The following is a 20,418-nucleotide window of genomic DNA, read 5'->3' on the forward strand; positions in this document are numbered from 1 at the left end:
TCATCCAGCTTCTTCTGGTAGCTTAAGAAGGCTGGATGGTGCCCACATCTCAGCCTGACCAGGTGGACCCTGTCCTCACGAGGAAGATAGGATTCAGAAGGGTGGATGTCAGGAGGCCGTGCATGCAGCTGTGTGTTGTCTTTAAGTGACTGAATGGAGCGGCTAGTGATCTGAGTGTGGATATGCTTCTGGAAGCTGGTCTGAGGCGGGCGAGGGGGGAGAGATGACAGTATTTGTGTATGGTATTGTGTGCTGGGTGTTGTTTTGATGTTCCTTGGTGTGGGTGGATGTGCTGCCATGTACTGTAGTGGATGTTGTGGGTTTGTGGAGGCTGCAGCAAGAAACTGCGTGCCTCTCATGTCTAGGTGATCCTTGACTTTGAGGACTTTGGTTTCTTGATGTGGGTGGTCTGTGGGTGTAGTAGCTGTGCAGCCTGTGATTATTTTTAGGGCCTTGTTCTGTATGGTCTGTAGAGTGTTGTAGTGTGTTTTGGTGAGGTTAGAAGCCCAGGCAGGGCTTGCATAATTCATCACTGAACGTATGTATTGTTTGTATACTGTGGTGGTGGTTTCTTTGTTGTTTCCGAATGTTGTATGGGCAAGTGACCTCAAAGCATTGAGTCTTTGTGTCATTTTATTTTTAATGTTTGTTATGTGTTGTTTAAATGATTAAGAGTAGATTGCGATGGTTTTGGCATGTATAGAGGATGGAAGATGACAAACTGGGTGAAGAGAGTGAGAGGTGTGAATGTTGTGGGTAGGATTATCAGAGACAGACCAAAAAAGGCCTGGGATGACCTCATAGAGTGTGACCTCAGGGATAAGTGATAGGGAGGCTGCCAGAGATTGAGCATATTGGAGAGCCACCATTACAGTGGTGACCAGGGCTGACACATGGAAGCATACTGGAGCCTGTATAAACAAAATCAGATGATACAGTATATTGGTACTGATAACAGTGATACTGATAAGAAGCCTACATATGGTGATGTTGTGCACCCTGGTTGGAGGAACTGTGGTGTTCACCCAGGAGCTAAACCTCTTGTATCACTGTATTCACTATGATGATCTTGGTCCAACTCTGGTGAGGCTGTCAACCACAAGGGGATGCTGGATCCCTGCTTGGTATATGTACTGTACTGTACCTGTAGGACAGCCCCATAGAAGCAGTTGACAGGTCTGCTTGAGAAGGGACCTAAAGATTAGAGCATTTGACAGGAATGTTGCAGGTGATTGTGGAGCTTAGAAAACAACTAAAAAGGCTGACCCATGCAAGCATGGAATACTTCCTGTCAGAATGTGTGTAGCTACTTAATGATTACTGTACCTTTGTTTCTGAACCATTAGATTTTCCTGTAGCTATCTCTTTCTTATTGTTTTTTTGCCATAACTGGCTATAATCTTAATATCCAATATCCTTACTTATGTTATTTAATTGGAGTGGCCAGTGAAACACAAGTGGCTAAGTACAGGTACATTTTATGCACCTTGAACCAGAGAACACAAGAAGTAATAGTGCTGCAGTGATGAGTAAACCTTGACAGAATCAATGTCTGATGCTTATAGGTACTTTCTATTCCAGGTCCAGCAGAAGCCAGAACACAGAACTCCGAGACAAGTTTATATCAGTGGTTGAACCAGTTTTTGCTGGTGGCGATGAAGGAAATATATTAACCTTGTTAACATCACTAGCAAATGTTTGTCAGCGTGATGAAAGACTTCTGGTCACACCCTTGAATGTTGAGAGCAGTAAGGGTACAAGTACTATTGAAGGTACAACTGCAAGGAGAGATAAAGCTACAGGTCAGCAGCTGTGTATGGTATTTATAACCTGTATTTGATCAAAATATAGCCAAATACTTAAGTTTCAGGGAAGAGTGACTGGCCACTTTGAGCTGTTTTCAGCCTGCTATGCTTCTAAATGGATATGTAGAGGATGGATGATGGATGTACCGTAATTAACTATTTATGGCATTTAGTAGCTTCCAGCCCATAGAAACGTTTTGTTGTATCATGGCTTATCATGGCATCATTTTTATTTGATTGTCATGTAAATATAATGGTAATCTGTCTCTCTGTCACATGATATCATACCATAATCAAATAACTTGATTTTACTGTACTAAATAATTTCTTCTCAACAGAATTTACCTGCTGGCTTCTGGCAGAACTAATCACAGCTAATGGATCCAAAGTGGTATGTGAAGCAAACATAAACTTACAGGTCACCATCATGCGGCTGCTGGCCACACGTAACCCTGTGCTGTTTGCACGTATATTGGAAGAATATTTACAGATTGGACTTGGTAAGGATATATATACCTATTATCAATATTTATGTTGACATAGTTTGGGTATGCATGTTTCTTCTTTAAAAAATAAAAAATAGCCAGTATAGATCCTTAGATTCAGAACTGAATGCATAAAAGAACACGTAGGCAAAATGAATTTACGTGCAGTATTTTTCAGTACGCTTAATAATTTAGACTGAAAGTTACTAACAATATGTTTTCAAGAAGTAAAAACAGCTTTTTTATTTCACAAAGCCAAAAAGTAATTTTTCACCTGTAGCTGGTGAGTTTGGGGGGGCACACAGGGAAGTGACATCGAGTTGCTTTTGACATCATGCTGGGGTTAAAAGTGGTGATGGGAGGCATCATCCCACATTCAGAGAACTGAGGAGGGGTTGCATTACTACTATAGTTGCAGCGCATGAGTCTGAAGGTGTCGTTATCTTACCCTGGCAACCTACCAGTCAACAGTGCATCTGATTTTGTATCATATTACAGTATACACGAATATTATCACATGAACATATTATACATGAATCACATGCGTATCATTACAGTACAATATGCACGAAACAGACACACTGTTTACAGGCAGGTTGCCAGGGCACAATAATAACACCTTCAGACTCGGGCACTGCAACTATAGTGTGAAGTAATAAATCACGTGAGGCATGATGAGTTTTCACAAGAGTCACCAATGACTTTTTCTGCTTGAAAAAGAGCTCCTTTGGTTAGGTTGCCAACCAAGCTACGTAAGTCTTATTATGCCACCAGATTAATCCTTGTCAGTGCAAGTAACAGCCTTACTCAGTTCAACGTGGAGAGAAAGAGGGCTTGCTCCCAGAGGTAAAGGCTGAAATGCCAGATGACTTGAAAACTAGCTCGTTATATGTGAAAAATATCTTTTTGGGCTTGTTTAGAGCCGATTTTCACTGCACTCTCTCCATTAGGAGACACCATAAAATAAAGTATCCAAGACAGGTGGTGGCAGAGCAGTGTGAGGAGCCCCTGGACATTCAACACTTATGAAAAGATAGTGAGAGCTCATGTCTCAGGTGAGCTAGCTGTGACAGTGAGAAGCATTGTTGTATTTTTCAAGGCTCAGCCTGGCAGCCCTTGTGTAGTGTCCTGTAATGTAAATCATTATGAACCGTCTGGCTTTGGCAATGGATCCTCTTTAAGATGTAGGCTGACCCAGGCTTAGTTCTAACCCCCTTAACTGAAGGTAGAGTGGGTTAGAGAGATTCCGATTAGTGGCTCGTGTCCTGTAATAAAGATCATTGTGCACTGTTTGACACTGGCAATGGATCATCTTTAAGATGACACAGTCAACCCATGCTCATATAGGCTGACCCAGGCCTAGTTCTAATCCCCTTAACTGAAGATAGGATGGGTTAGGATTGGTGATCAAGTTCTTATTTGACTGCTCAGTATCACAGGACTGTTGCACAAATGAAATGTAGTTGAATATTAGATGCATGGAAGATCAGCATTTAACATGTGTGGGTCAGCTCAGGCTTGGATGTGATAGCAGTAAAACACAGTGCTGAAATGCAGTACCAGAGTTTGTGTGAAATGTGAATACAAGAATACAAGAGGTAGGTAAGGCAAAGGGTGTATGCAGGGCTGCCCTTATAAATCATTCAGTCAGTCTCTCTCTCTCTCTCTCTCTCTCTCTCTATAACACACACATGCAAATAAGATGGTTCACACACACACACACACACACACACACACACACACACACACACACACACACACACGGCGAGGATTCGTGGGGCACTATGTTATTAAATATAATAATGAATAATGTGATGACGCAATGGGTCAAAGAAGAGACACGGTTTCGAGGTGAGGACACACCAGCAAGGTTGGATTTACTGTTCACCAAAGAACCCGATGTAATAGAATCATTGGAATATCTCTGTCCTTTGGGAAAAAGTGATCACGTGGTCATTGAGTTCCAGATGTTAATAGGAAACGTCGAGCCAAGAGACGAGCTTCATAGACAGGGAAGATACAACTTTGGCAAAGCAAATTTTACAGGATTGAGAAACTTTTTTGAAAATGCGGATTGGAGAAAATTCAGAGAAACAAGAGAGATACAGAGGAAGTGGGATATCTTTCTAGACCTCTATAATTTGGGAGTGGAAAAATTTGTACCAAGAGTAAGAGGGAAAGAAAACAGGAAAAAGGAGTGGTTTAATAGAAGGTGTATGATAGCAAAAAAAGACAGAGATAAGGCGTGGAACAACTGGAGAAAGAGAGGTAACGACAGAACAAAGGAAGAATATAAAAGAACAAGAAATGAATACGCAAGAATACGTAGAGAAGAAGAAAGGAATTTTGAAAAAGGTATAATAGACAAATGCAAGGATGAACCCAAACTGTTTTATAGATTTGTTAATGGCAAACTGAAACAAAAGGAAGGAATCACCAAGCTGAAAGTAGAAGGAGAGGTCTTTAAGGATGTGGCAATGCAAGCAGAAATAATGAACAAACGTTTCCAGTCAGTTTTCACTAAAGAAAAGGAGCTTGTGGAAGGGGAGGGAGTGATTAGAAATGTTCCGGTGATGAAAGATATAAAAGTGGAGGTACAGGAAGTGTATAAATTACTGGAAACTCAAGATGTAAGGAAAGCCCCAGGACCTGATGGAATTTCTGATTGGGTACTGAAGGAATGCAGAGAACAACTGGCGGATAAAATTCACAGCTTAATTGTATGCTCACTGGAAGAGGGGAAAGTGCCAAAAGAATGGAAGAGGGCAAATGTGGTAACAGTTTACAAGGGAGGAAACAGGGAAGAACCCCTGAATTATAGACCAGTGTCTCTAACCAGCATGGTCGCAAAATTGTGTGAGAGAATCCTGAAAGACAGATGGATAAAATATCTGGAAGAGATGAATATTTTGGCTGAATGTCAGTTTGGATTCAGAAGTGGAAGGTCATGTGTTTCAAACTTGTTGAGCTTTTACTCAAGAGCGATTGATGTGGTACAGGAGAGAGATGGTTGGGTGGATTGTGTGTACTTAGACTTAGAGAAGGCCTTTGACAAGGTACCTCATAAGAGACTAATGTGGAAACTAGAATATATAGGAGGACTAAAGGGGAAACTTCTGGAATGGATGAGAGATTTTTTGAGAGACAGACAAATGAGGACAGTAATAAAGGAAAAGATGTCTGGATGGAGGGAAGTAACAAGTGGAGTCCCTCAAGGCTCAGTGTTGGCGCCAGTAATGTTCCTAATTTACGTAAATGATATGGTAGATGGAGTGAACAGTTATGCAAGTCTATTTGCTGATGATGTAAAGATCTTGAGGAAGATAGAGGCTGAGGAGGATTGTAAAATACTGCAGGAGGATTTGGATAGGATACACAATTGGAGCCGGACGTGGGAAATGAAATTTAATGTAAAGAAATGTAAAATATTGGAAATGGGTAAAAGTACCAGGAGACCATCACTGAATTATTTTTTGGGTAATGAATTAATCACAAAAAGGAGAGAAGAGAAAGATTTGGGAGTGCTGGTCCAAGATAGTTTGTCACCAGAAAAGCACATTAACAAGATAGTTGGAGAGACTTATAAGCTCTTGACTACTAACATAAGAGTAGCATTTCATTATATGGATGAGGAAATGATGAAAAAATTGATAGTGGCCATGATCCGCCCCAGGTTAGAATATGCAGCGGTAGTGTGGTCCCCACACAAAAAGAAAGATATAAACAAGATTGAGAGAATACAAAGAACAGCAACCAAGATGGTCCCCAGTCTGACAGACCTGTCATACAGAGAGAGGCTGGAAAAACTGGATTTGCCTTCGTTAGAGGAAAGGAGAAAGCGGGGAGACATGATTGCGGTGTTTAGAACCATGGTATGAGTAGATAAAATTGACAAAGAGGATCTGTTTGTATGGGATAAGAGAGCAACAAGAGGACATGGAATGAAATTGAAAAAGTCAAGCTGCTTGAAGGATATCAAGAAATATAGCTTTCCTTACAGAAGTATAGACTTATGGAATAGCCTGGACAAAGAGATCGTCCAGTCTAAAAACTTAAACGAGTTTAAAGTTAAATTCGACTTATTGAGAAACAGCGACGGAAACCTACGAGCATAGTACATTCCGTGTATATCACAATTAGGTATACTAGGTAAATACTTAAATATTTGGAACGACTTAGACAAAGAGGTGGTGCATGAGAAAAACATTCATGTGTGTAAAGGTAGACTTGATAAATGTGGATATGGAGACAGGACAACACAAGCATTGCTCAATTCCTGTATACTACAAATAGGCAAATAGGTAAATACACATGCACACAAATAAAAAAAATAATAATAACATGGTTTCATTCCATTGGCAGAGGGCAAGGAGGTGCTATTTGATGGGGGAACTGTATCCTGCCAGTGTTTCTCATCAGTGGTTGACAAAGCAAATGCACACCCAACACCAAGGACCATAGAGTTTGCTGATAATACCCATCTTGACCACATCCTTACCAATATTGTTACAGTGAGTTGTGCATGCATTGATTTGTTACTTCACGGTTACAGTTTAACTTCTGACGTTGTTACTGCAGATAGCATTGTGTGTTATTTATCTGTTCAGACATACAGTAAAACCCCCTTATAGCAGAGTAATACAGGGGAAGGGCGTCCATCATATTCTATAGCAGATTTATAATTTGGTGTTAGAATTTAGCAGTTTACCGTTATTCTAGTTGCTTTTCTCTATTTAAAAAACTTAGTGTTTTATTGATTCAAGAGCATAAGAAGGGACAATTAAGCAATCAGTGGTAAGGTTATTGGCCCAGGTCAGGCTGTGTTTTCCCACTTTGAAAATGTCCATCTTACTTTACTAGTCTGCTTAAGGGGTCCTCCATAAAGGGGTTTTACTGTACCTGTACCATAATCCTACAGTACATGTAAGCCATCATCATTGATGTGCAGGCATACTTCAGTCATTGAAATCAAAGCTGTCTTCCTACTTTCATAGTATTTACATTTGCACTGTATGATATTAAGTTGGTCATGTGCCTCTTACATATAAGGTATACACCCAGCCCTCATTTTTCAACCGATCATCAGTCGACAATTCGTTATTTCGACATTTATAAATCTATACCCTTTTTCGTTGTTCGACGTGGTTATCCCCGCCATTTTGACAATTCAAACCGCACGCCACCAGACAAACCGGCTGAGCTGCCTCAGTCTCCCTCGCTCTGCCTTGCTCATCGGTTGCCTCTTCATCCATCTGCATTTCTGTATGACCATGTGGAATACTATAGCACCACCATGGCTTCACCCAAGACCCGTACTACTACCCCTGTCAGACGCAGTCATATGCTCACCAACCTGAGTGAGTATTTATGTAAGTGTGTGACCTTCATATCCTGGCATGCGGGTGGGCTTAGCTGCCCGCAGGAAGGCACATGATTCAAACTTTTGGCCCATCACTTCTGGACGAAACATCAGAGGACCCATCTTCATCCCGGGGCTCAGCCATCATTAGGTAGGGTAGGGTGGTATTTGTACCCCCATCACTAATCCGGGGTATGGTATATGGGAGTATCATAAATCGGGGTTTGCCTGTACTTGTTTTGGTGTAGACTATAGCCCAGTTCCTGCCTAGTGATCAGCTGATGGCTGTTTCCCTCTCAGCCTCACATAGGCAAATAATGTGGGCACCAGAAGCCTCACAGCATATTTAATTTATAAATAGACAGATAGGTTTACGTGTGTTTGAATTTTAGTGGTGTATTGTGTGTATTTCTATTAATTTTCTTGAAGTTGAAAGGTCAGTATCTGTTTCCAACATGGAGGTTGATGTTACTTTCAGTGGATTGCAGCCATACTGAAAAAACAGTACCACTACCTCTTCAGCATATTGTTCAACAGAATTTGTTAACTGAGACAGTAAAAGACATTGTTTTTATATATCATCATCATCATCCAGACCTCCTTTCCTACCAAAGGGCAGGGTGAAGAATAGCAATGTCCAGACAGCCAAAGTTTGCCCTGTTCAGTGGGCCACGCTTACATTCGCTCATCATCCAAGCCCACGAAATCTTGGCTCCATCTGATGGACCAAAAAATTTAGCCTTGTTCTGTAGCTTCATATATAGTATTTATCCAATAGAGCCAATCCAAATGCTGTGTGGGTGTGCGTGAGGTGGGGGGAGGGCATCAAAATGGCGGATGACAGGGCGACATTGAGACAATTCATTTGTGGTGTCCCCTTAGGGGATCAAGGCATCTGGCTGTAGGTAGATGGATAGACTAGGAGTGAAATTCATTGTTTTGATATTAAACATTAATAACTGGGTTGTGGTCCATCCTACAGTAAGAGACTTCTTGGTATCTTTAATTTTCTCTCAGAAGACCAGATTAAAGAAAGAAAGAAAGAAAAAAAGGAGGAAGGTGACCAGGTGACAGACCAAGAAAGGGAGAAAAAAAGAAAATACACAACTCATTTCATGGGTACAAAGAAAAATATGCTTTGTGGGCTGGAAAAGACAGAATATGAATACTGAATATAAATTAATAAATCATCATAAAACACACACACACACACACACACACACACACACACACACACACACACACACACACACACACACACACACACACACACACACACACACACACACACACACCACTTGTTCAGGTAAGTGTCTCTTTCTTCTGGGCCCTCATGTTCCCCAGGTTCAGGTCCACAGCTCTATACTTTCTCATCCTATGTGAAAGTGGGAAACTGAATGATTGATGAAAACTTGTGTGTTGTTGATTGCACGACTGAAACCGTCATAAGAGGCAGAAGATGTGAGCATGGTGACAAAGAAATGGGTGGGATGGTCAGGAAATTTGGTCTATAGTGGGACTGGGGTAAGAAAATGTACCCTGTGAATATGATGGGTGTTGTAGGATTAGTGTTTTGAGTGCAGTGAATGTTAAATGTCCTTGAAGAATAAAAGTGTTTGGGTGGGGGTATACAAAGGACGTTGGGGACAAGAAATGGATGAGATGAGCTGGAATTGTGGTATGGGGTGGGAAGGGCCATTATAGTGCAGGTACGTGTACCATGTGAAAATGGGTGCTGCAGAATGAATGGTTAAAGTGCAGTGAAGGATTATTTCACAGCAGCAACAACAGAAGGTAAGTTTATGTTGCTGCCATATACAGTAATCACTCCAATATCCGACGTAATAGAACCATTGGTAGGCCCGGTTATTGGTTTTGTCCGGATATTGGGCCCCAGCTTATGGACTTGTACTTATGGACCCTAACTCAGAGAAACACCTATACAACTCCCTCTGGACATGCATAGCACCTATTTAACACCCAAATCACACCAATAAGGCACATAAATGACTGAAATAAATGCAAAAGAAACATAAAATGAGGGTTTAGAAGTATGTTCATACATAAACATTCTGGTACTTATGGACCCTAACCTAGCCTAACTCAGAAAAACACATTCCTACTGCACATGCATGAGGTAAGTATAGTATGGAAAAAAGTACAGTATGAAACATTCTGGCTACTTACAGCAAGTCCCTGGCCACCTCGATGAATAACCGCCTCCTCTCGGACTCTGACAGTAAGAACAATTTCCTGAAGCACTTGCAGTACACTCTTCCTGAAGTCATGCACTGAACTTAGTCAATAACACACAGAAGTCCGTTCTCTTCATAGAGTTCACTTTAGTCCAAATAATGCTCCATTTTAATTTTGTGTTGCACATTAACTTTTCCCATTCTTTTCAAAATTTCCAAAGGCAAAACAAAGAAGTCTATTTGCGTTAAATTTAGTTTCCACTGAGTCTTTTCTCTCAGCTCGAAAACCCTAACACAACACACCGTTTTTTTCACTGCACAACACTCAAAATTCCCGTGTGGTCTAGTGGAGAAGTTCTTGCTGTTTATTCATTGTCAGAGTCCGAGAGTATCACTGGCAGGCGACCAAGGGATGCATCGCTGGGTCGTGGTGATGGCGTACCCACTGCAGAAGACTCTGAGGAAAGCCGCAAACTCACATCGAGCGGTGACTCCACCGTGGCTGATGTGCTGGGCTGTGGCTCGGAGCATGAGGGCCTGTCTTGGGGAGGCAACGGAGTGGAGCCAGGGCTGGGCACAGCAGGGGTCACAGGCCTGAAAAAATTGTCAATCGTTGACTGACGCAAGGACCGATGATTCTGGCGATTGATGATGCGCTGCCTGAAAGCACGCACTTCCTCCACGAGTCCCAAGGGCCCCATCTCCCTGTCGCAGTCCAGGTGTTCCAGGTAGTCTAGGACGAACTCTAGATGTTCCCGGAGTGCACTCAGCTTGGGGATGGCTGGAGTAGTGTCCTGCTGAGAGGAGTCCGCATCATCGTCGCCTTTGTCGTCGGAATCTTCAAGTTCAGTACTGACACCAGCAACCGAAGACGCGATCTCGATATCAGACAACGTCTGATACCCAGGATCGCCCTCGTCGTCGTCCAACCACTCACGAACATCATCCACATCAACATCGTCGCTTTGCATACGTAGCCGTGCATGGAAGTCATCCACGTCAAACCCTAGAAAATCGTACTCCACATCCGTTCCGAGAAGCAGACGAGACCAACCATTTTCAAGAGTTTTCACAGGGACTTCCTTCCATGCACTAGTCCAGTTGTACAGCGCAGACTTGATGTTGTAGCGACGAAGGTTTTCCAAAGTCTGCTTGCCTCGTGTGTCCCGTCCTTCCCTGCGCTCGTCCTCGTCCTCGAGAACAACCATCACCTCGTCCAGGAACTTCCGACGGTACAGGCGCTTTGTTGCCACGATCACTCCTTGGTCCATGGGTTGAATGAGAGCGGTCATATTAGGTGGCAGAAACATGCACCTAATACGGCCATTCTCAGCAACCAAGTCCTTGTCGCACGGGTGGGCAGGTGCATTGTCGAGCAGAAGGAGAGCCTTTACCTGGTCGCGAGGGATTCCCAGTGTCTTCGTCTGGTAATGGATGACCTCCTTGACGAAGTGACGGTGAAACCAGTCTTTGAAAATCACAGCTGTGAACCATGCCTTCAAAGAATGGTACCAGACGACAGGAAGGACATCCATCACCCCACGAAGGCACCGAGGCTGCTTTGCACGGCCAACAACAACGGGCTTAAGCCGGTGCATGCCGTTAGCACTGGCACAACACAAAGCAGATATCCGTTCCTTGGAAAGCTTACGGCCAGGTACACGCTTCTCCGTCTCCTCGGCTAGGGTGTTTGTTGGCAGCGAGCGATAGAATAGGCCAGTTTCGTCAGCATTGTAGACTTGACCGAGAGTTAGGCCCTCCCTGTCAATCAAGCCTTTCACCTTGTGCCGAAACTCGTCAACTCCATTCTCGTTAGCGTCCAATGCTTCGCCATGTGCTTTACGGTTAGTAAGGCCATGTCGCAACTTGAACGCGAAGAGCCAACCCTCGGATGCCTTGAAGTCTAGGGCGTCGTGAAGCCTTGCGAACTTCTCAGCAGCAGCCTTCAGCTCCGTTCCACATACCATCACACCAGCTGCACGTTGCTGTCGGTACCAAATCAACGTGGATCGGTCGATTTCTGCAAACTTGGGGGTAAACATAACCTTCCTTTCCACGTTGCGTTTGCTTCGCGACGAGAAGTCAGCTGTGTACTGCATGAGTTTGTCTCGGGAACGTTTGATATTGAACAAAGTCGACCGGGCCAGGTTGTACTTGCGGAGAATACGGGAAGAAAACCAACCCGCATCAACTTTCTCCAATATCTCCCTCTTCTTTTCCAGAGTCAACACCACTCTCTTCCTTTTCTCAGGTGGTGGGGCCATCATCACACACACTAAGAGGAGGCCCGAGAGCAGCAGGAGGCCCTGCAGCAGGTAGGGCACCACCACAAAAGCGAGCATGTGGGCAGCCATTGTGAAGAGCGTAGGTCCAGTTGCGGTGAGAGACAGGCGGGAAGTGGGGAGGATGCAGCGGCGCTCTATCGGACGTCGGAGGAATGACGCACCAAAACAATGCTCTCCCGCGGCGCGCGCGGCAAGTTCAAATTACGGACGGGAAAAAATCGCTTTTTATTTTTATTTTTTTGGGTTTTCGGACCATTTTGGGAATGTTGGATCCCAGGACGATAAGGTCCAGGTAGTGGGGATGTTCGGTTATTGGGTGTCCGGATATTAGGGTGATTACTGTACATGGTCTATTATGATGCAGGTAAAAGCAGATGGATTAGGTTCTCATGGATATGCACAGGACAAGGGTTTCAGCCTTCTTCTAACTTTGCAAGTGATGGAATTATGTCTATCACATGCTTAAAAATTCCCTCCATCCATCCATCATCCAATCCTACATTGCCCCATGAGGAGCGTAAGAGCCCGGGGCTAGGCAGTTGGTCCCGACAGTTAAGATGAGAGTGACCAGCCTCACTCATCCCTGAGTGGCATTACATGAGCAATCAACCCCAACCATCCCTTGGATATAAACCGTCACTGGCTCAATCCGACTGGAGCGCAATAATTACCCACTAAACCACCAGACGCCAAAATTTGGTTATATGGTTACCACCCAGCATAGTAAATGGTTTCCTGGTGTACAGGAAACCATTTGGCTTGTCACTCAGTGTAGAGTCGCCCACAGGCAGAAGGGAGAGGAAAGAATGAAGGAAAGAAAGACAGAAGAGGGAGTGTAAAGTCACCCGTAGGCAGAAGGACAAGGAAAGAATGAAGGAAAGAAAGACAGATGAGGATGGAAGGAAAGAAGGATGGAGGAGAGGAAAGGGGAGACACCCGACAGCAGCACTACATCGAGTGAGTGGATAAAAAAATAATAATCATAGGAGACATTTTTGTGTGGAAGACATGCCTGTGGAATGGAGCTGAGAATTTTGGAGAGTGCAGAAGATAAATGAGTGGATGTAGTGTCCATTTTACGGGCAGTCGTGTAGTAGATATTTACTTGCTATGCTTTTCTTTTTCCATTTAAATCCAGCCGATTGCATGAAATATGGTGAAGATGATATTGCTTATACTGTATTTATCTATCTATCTATTGCCAGACTCCTCAATCCCGTTTGGGGTGGCCACAAACAAATCGCCTCCAAGTCGCCCTGTCCCCCGCCATTTCACTGCCCTGCTCCCAACTCACACACCCCTCTCTCATATACCTCTCCACCCCATCCCTCCATCTCATCCTCGGCCTCCCCCTCCCTCTTTCCCCCTCCACCTCACTCATATACACTCTCTTCGTCAGTCTTTCACCCTCCATCCTCTCCACATGGCCAAACCACCTCAGTGTATTCCTCATAACGCTTCCTATCACATCCACATCCACACCACAACGTTCCTTTATATCCTCATTCGTCAGCCTGTCTCTCCACGTGACTCCACAGGCTCCTCTTAAATAACTCATTTCCACTGCTTATATTTATACAGTAGTAATAAAATTGGTAGCAACATAATTGTGTTTGTAATGTTTATTGTAATTTGTCTACTTATTTTTTTTTTTCTTATTTTTTTTACAGGTTATTGGGCATTTGGGTGATGACTTGTTTCTCATGGGAGCTCAGCATGACCAGATGTGGCTACTTGCCATATGTTGTCTAGAAGCTGGTGACAATAGTTTGAAAGCTTCCTCACTTTTTACGATAGCAAGACTTTTAGATACATGTGGATTACCAGTTGATTTAGAGGTGAGTATAGTAATACTGTACATTGTCATGTTCAGCAGTGTTGCAGTAGCTGTTATCCAGTTTAATGGTATCATGTTCTTCAGTGACAAAGCAATTATACTCTATACTATACTAACAGCAGTATATATGTTTTTACCTTGTTGCTGCTGTAGATGTCTTTTGGTTGATTAACACATACACATATCATTTTGGGGGGGATTTCTTTGGCCATTTTTGGGTTCTGAAGGTTCAAGTCCACAATGTCCGGTAAGTGGGGTGTCTGGAAAGTGGGCATCCGGATAGTACAGGGATTACTGCACATATATATATATATATATATATACACACACACACACACACACACACACACACACAGTAATCACACGTTTATCCGGACACAATAGAGTGAAAGGCATGTCCGGGTAGTGGCAACATCCGGATAATGAACATTATTCCCCTACATTATCAAGACCCTACCTATACCCAACCTCCTGCCTAAACCTAACCTATTTGTACAGTACCCATGCTTAATTTGGCAGTGTTTTCTGGTCATTCTGGCATATTTAGACATCAAAACACACATAGGAATCATTTCATTTCGTTTCATTTTTGAAGGCTCCAACATGCTTGCATGCTTCGGCCTTAGTCACCTAATGGTGGCTCTCCATGCTGCACGATCTGTGGCAACCTCCCTGTTGAGTCTCTTAACCCTTAAGCGACACTTAATGACCTTGTCCCACGTCTTTCTCGGTCTACCCCTCGCAACCCCACCCCCAAAATTAACACTTCTCACCTTCTGTACCCAATTATCATCCCCCATCCTCTCCATGCCCAAACCATCTCAATCTGCCTCTCCTCATCACAACACCAATACACTCCAGTCCCATCCTACCTCTCAACTCTTCCATCATAAACCCTGCCCCCCTAGGCCTTGCACGCAGGGACGCACTGCACATCCACCTAGTGATTGTCATTTCTGTACGTTTGAGCCTGCGAATATCCTCTTCCTTTACTGCCCAGGTCTCACAACCATACAGCATCACACTTCTAACACATGTTGCATACAAAGACCCCTTAGGATGTAGGGAGAGTCCTCTCAATGTCAGGAGATGCAACAGCTCCCTGAACTTCTTTCATCCTCTTCTCACCCTAGGCACAGAGCTAGCTCCAGCCCTACCTCCAGCACATAACATTTCTCCCAAATAACAAAACTCTTTCACACACTCAAGAGGCTCATCAGCAAGTTCAATCCTTTCATGCCTGACAATCCCTACCTGCTCTCCCTGACACGCCGCACACATAAAATCAGCATTATCTTGCAGCCTACCTTTGATACCACTACATCTCTTGTGCACCCATTTATCACAAACACTGCACAAGATGGAGTTATATCCCATGCCATTGTGAGAATTTCAAGTGCTCTTTCATAATTTTAACTAGATTAAAAGAGATTGTGGGCCATCAGTTGCCAGAAAACTGATGGTGTACCTGTGCTTATATACTGAATGGCTGTGGTGACATCGCAAACCCATGTCTTCTTTCTTGCACTGATTTTTGAAGTACCCACTTATACATCCATTTTGGTGCTCAAGAGGGATGCCTTTATGCAGCGTTACTGATGTAAGTGAGAAGCTTTGCCTCCAGTTTATATAGATGTACCTCAACTCCTTCCCTGTCCCACAAAAATGGAAGGATGAACTGCAAGACAAGGGTGATATTAGTTTATGTCCAGATGAACCTGGAGTCACAGCAGCAGCAACAACAACATACAGTACGTTTGTTTTCACGTACATACATACATGCACACGTCATCTATTCCTGTGTTGTCCCATGAGGAGCATAGGAGCCTGGGGCTAGGCAAGTTGGTCCAGACATTTAAGATGAGAGTGACCAGTTTCACTCTTCCCTGAGTGGCATTACATGAGCAGTAGACCCCAACCATCCCTTGGATATACACTGACACAGACTCAGTCTGGTTGGAGTGCCTTAATTTCCCACTAAACCACCAGGCACCATAGTTTGGTTATGTGGCTACCACCCAGCATAATAAATGGTTTCCTGGTGTACAGGAAACCATTTGGCTTGTCACACAGTGTAGAGTCACCCGTAGACAGAAGGAAGAGGATAGAAGGACATAAGAGTAAGGAAGGAAAGGAGGACGAGAGAGAGGAAAGGGCAACCACCTGAGAGCAACACTACAGCGAGTGAGTGGATGGTGAGCACCCCCACCTACCACTTTTCTCTTACAAATAATAGTTAGTTTTTAAAAAATGTTCAGTAGCATTAAATAGTTTTCAGTTGACAGAGTGCATACATAAAACCTCCCGTAATCTCTCAGTGTTCCATGTCGTACTTTTTTTTTTTTTTTTTTTTTTTTTTTTTTTTTTTTTTCCCCACTAGGTGACCTTTAGGTGGACCACAGCTGATACATGCAAGCATATAGGAACCCCTATAAACGACATGATACGATGCGAAACAATTCATGAATGGCACAGATGCTTTAACCCTTGCTGAGCTGCATATCACAGTGAAGGTCAGCATAGGCCAAGCTGCAAGTTTTATATGAAGTACAGTTTACATTGGTTATTAAGCAGTGACTCAGGGGAGGTAAAGTATATTTCAGAGAATCAACCTGGCAGGGTTTAAAGTCCTCCCTAAATGCTGTGCTCACTGTCAGCCACACTGCAACTGTTTGATCCACTGACTTTATAAGTAAACTTTCAGGGAAGCAGCCTGGCAGGGGTTAAAGTTCTTCTCAAATGCTCTGCTCACTATTAGCCATGCTGCAGCTGTTTGATCCACAGACCTTATAAGTACGTGTATCCTTTATTTCAGAGGGTAGATTATCTTCTTCAGTGTGTAGCAGCAACTGTGCATTTCCTTGCGGAAATGAGTGTCGACCTCTGTACCACGGCAGATGCAAATACCAAGACTGTAGATACAACTGGGAGTGCAACAGAATTAGCCAGCAAGAGTAAAGAAATCAGTCTCAAGAATCATTTGAGTGCTGTGTTAAGCAGTTTACAGAAGCATATCCCTCAGTTGCCCTCAGTTGTCAGAGATGACCTACTTGTCACACTCATCAAGGCTGTCTCACCACCACATCGTCTGAAGAAGTTACCATGTAAGATTTTGTGTTTTGTTCTTCAACCTTATATGGGTGACTGAATCTTATTTTCTTATGCCACCAGAGGCAGAGCCTGGTCTCCTAACCAAAAGTATGCTAAACTATCATAGCCCAGCCTTAAGCCCTGACACCTCAGAGGAGATAATATGGGATTGACCAGTACCTTTTTCTGCTTTCACTGCATTTCTAGTCAAGTACCTTTTCTTTAACTATACCAAAGTTTCAGTTTACAGCTAATGTATTTTAAAGTTTCTTGGATTTTTGCAATTTTCTATATCAAATCAAGATTTCTCATTGCAAGAATCATAATGTAAGTCTTAGAACTGTTTATGAGGATGTATGATGTAGTGTCAGCCTCAGTTGCCACTGTTTGTGTGGGTTAGCAGTGTTAAGCAAAAGTTTAGCCATCAAACTGGGCTGCATCCAAATATCATACCATCAAAAATTTGAGTGAATCAGTTCCCAATATATCCTATTCTGTCAGACTTGGCATTTTAGGAGAAAGGAGAAATGAGTTACGGTACCCTTAACCCCTAAAACGTGGCTGTGTACGGCCGATCCCCCCGCTGTGGCGGGGTTGTAGCGGGGTCTGAGTACCTGTGGGAAAATATTTGCCAAAAATCATAGATTAACCCTAGAGCATTAAAATTTTTATGGCATATAGTACTTACATTCAGCTTTCTCCTGAGACACATGTTGAGCCTTCGTGGACTACCAAAGGACTTGTGAAGACTTGCAAAGTTGGGTAACAAAGTCTTCACTTTCACACCTCCAGAAACCCGGTTTTCTTTCTACCACAGCTTCAATCTGTCACAGTACACTTTATACAACAACGTACAGGTTGTTTGGAATCCGTATTTGTAAATAAGCACTGAAAATAAGGCTAAAATGAACGGAGCGCACGGCTGACATGCAGCGCGGTGGCAATCTTCCCGTCACTATTGTCACATTTGCCTTTTCACGACAAAAAACACGTATACTACATTATTTTCCATCATAGGACTTCGCAAACATTCGCTTGTCACTATTACGGCCATAAAAATCACTGTCACTGCCAGTATTGTAGATCGGGACTGAGGAAGACCACCGCGGCGCGAGTTTATTCAGCCTTACGGCAGGCACTTTATTCTCGCTCCTGTCGGCCACTCGCACTTCATTTCTATCACTCACTTTCACTGTATCTGTCCCTTTTTTGCCTTATTCATCAGTGTCACTGTCCAGTGTTATAAAAATAATATTTTCTACACAACAAACTGTCACTGTCAGAACATAGAATAGGAACATGCTTTCATCTTCTTACACTGGAGTGACTGTCACTCGCAATACTTATATTATTACTATGTACAATTATTCACACCAAAAATCACTGTCACTGTCAGTGCTTTTACAAGTACATACACTAATTTACACTCATCAGGCTGTCACTGTCAGCACGTAAAAGAAAACTAAACACTATTATCACTGTCACTCTCAGTATAATTTCAAAGAATCTTACCCTTATTTTCAAAATCTACATAGGCTGTGGTAGTCAAAGAAACACGGGTAAGCACAGAGGGGAACTTTGCACTCTTTGCACTGCAAGGAGGTGCGCCTAAAGGTTCTGTCCTGCCTGGTAGTGTGGCTGCACACATGACACCTCCTCAGTGCTTTCCCCCTCTTTGCAGTGGCTGGCAGTGGCTCCAGGCGGTGTCGCTGAAGGTAGGCCATACACTGTAGGCGGTCTGGAGGTGTGTGAGGGTGGCGTTTGGGACCTGTAGAAAGAACCTGGCCGTAACGCTGAAGCAGCTGGTAGACACAAGTCTTGGAAAATCTTCTAAGAGAGTAGTTGGCTGGCTTCCTGTTCTTGATTTTATACAGGATGAAGGCGTTCAACATGCACATATCAATCAAGTGCAAGAACATCTTCCTGTACCAACGACGATTTTTCCTCAGGCAGTCAATCTCTCCAATCATCATATCAGACTTGTCCACCAGCCGCATATTGACGTTGTAGTCAATGACAGCATCAGGCTTCATCACAGGCTCGCCAGTCCTTCTGTCGACCTTTCCTGTTGCCAGCATTTCCCCCTTGTGTACTGTGGTGAGCATGTTCACGACTCTCTTATCATGCCACCTGATCGCAAGCATCTTGTCAGATTTCTTCAGGTGCACGTCTCCCCGCTTTGACTTTTCAGCCTCGGGGAAGGCAGGGTAATGTGCCCTTTTGCTTCTGACAGTGCCACAGGAGCCGACGCCGTGTTCAGAAAGGTACTTGGCGAGTTTAGGAGCGGTATAGAAATTGTCCGTATACAGGACATGATTCTCGCCAAAGTACTTTTCCAAAAGCACTTTCACCACTACGTGTCAAGTGGGGTTGGTGGAGGATTAGTACCCCTTCCTGTAAAACAATTAACTCTAAGCCCTTGGCCACCCCGTTTGGGATACATGGCGTCTGGCAATGAATGAATGAACTTTCACCACAGAACCAGAGAATCCAAGGGGGTCAGTCTTATCCAAATCGACATTGCTGGCGGTGTAAATGACGAAGTCTAGGATGAACCCCGTCTTGCAGTCGCACAGCACGAAAAACTTGATTCCAAAGCGGTGCCGTTTGCTTGGAATGTACTGCACAAACCGAAGACGGCCCCTGAACAAAACCAAGGACTCGTCAATCACGACTTTCTTGAAAGGGCGCAGGAACCTCGTAAACTTATCCTTGATCATGTTCAGGATTCCCCTCACTTTCCATAATGGGTCAGTTTGGGAAGGCTCATCATTGTTCGCGAAGTGAAGGTAAGTCATTAGCTGCCTAAAACGATCGCGGCTCATGTATTTATTGAAAATGGGTGTTGGGCACAGCTCGTCGGAAGTCCAGTATTCTTCTAGCTTGTGTTTCCAGTTGTGGGGCATTAGCAACATCAATCCAATAAATACAAAAAGTTCTCTGATCGTAAGAGGCACCCATGCTGCCATCCGCGACGTGGATGTCGTGGCCGCCTCACCTTCTCCTTCGCGAACTGTAGCACATTGCCCCTCGTACCTGTTTGTCTCGGTACAGATGTGCTCCATAACCTCGTCGTCAAGGAAGGCCAACAGGTAGTCCAAGCATTCACCATCCTCGTCGACAGGGAAGTCAGCCTGAACTCCACACCCACTGTCATCAAAGGGCAGATCCTCCGGCACAAAATCTGATCCCTCTGACCACACGAAGGCATCCAGCGTTCCCTGCCTAGGCTGGGAGGTGCTGGGGGCGGCGGGGGGTGAGGCAGGTCGTGTGGGAGTGGGTGAGGCAGGCGGTGAGACAGTACGTGAGGCAGAGGCTATCCCAGGTCGTGTTGGTGTTGTGGTGGTGGTGGTGGTGGGGAC

The 20,418-nt window shown here is 43.9% G+C and overlaps 1 protein-coding gene across 1 annotated transcript in view; it reads left to right on the forward strand.

The window, feature by feature from the left end:
- mei-41 (ATR serine/threonine kinase meiotic 41) overlaps positions 1-20,418 on the forward strand; it is a 213,916-nt gene that overhangs the window by 2,708 nt on the left and 190,790 nt on the right. Inside the window, exons 3-7 of the mRNA XM_080277708.1 lie at positions 1,582-1,802; positions 2,144-2,305; positions 6,653-6,801; positions 13,800-13,967; positions 16,782-17,070. Coding sequence (XP_080133834.1) covers positions 1,582-1,802; positions 2,144-2,305; positions 6,653-6,801; positions 13,800-13,967; positions 16,782-17,070 — 989 coding nt within the window. The remainder of the gene's footprint in view (positions 1-1,581; positions 1,803-2,143; positions 2,306-6,652; positions 6,802-13,799; positions 13,968-16,781; positions 17,071-20,418) is intronic.

This window comes from Coenobita brevimanus, chromosome 71 (assembly GCF_032717465.1).
Source record: "Coenobita brevimanus isolate Jiangsu-jjx chromosome 71, ASM3271746v2, whole genome shotgun sequence".
Taxonomy (NCBI): domain Eukaryota; kingdom Metazoa; phylum Arthropoda; class Malacostraca; order Decapoda; family Coenobitidae; genus Coenobita; species Coenobita brevimanus.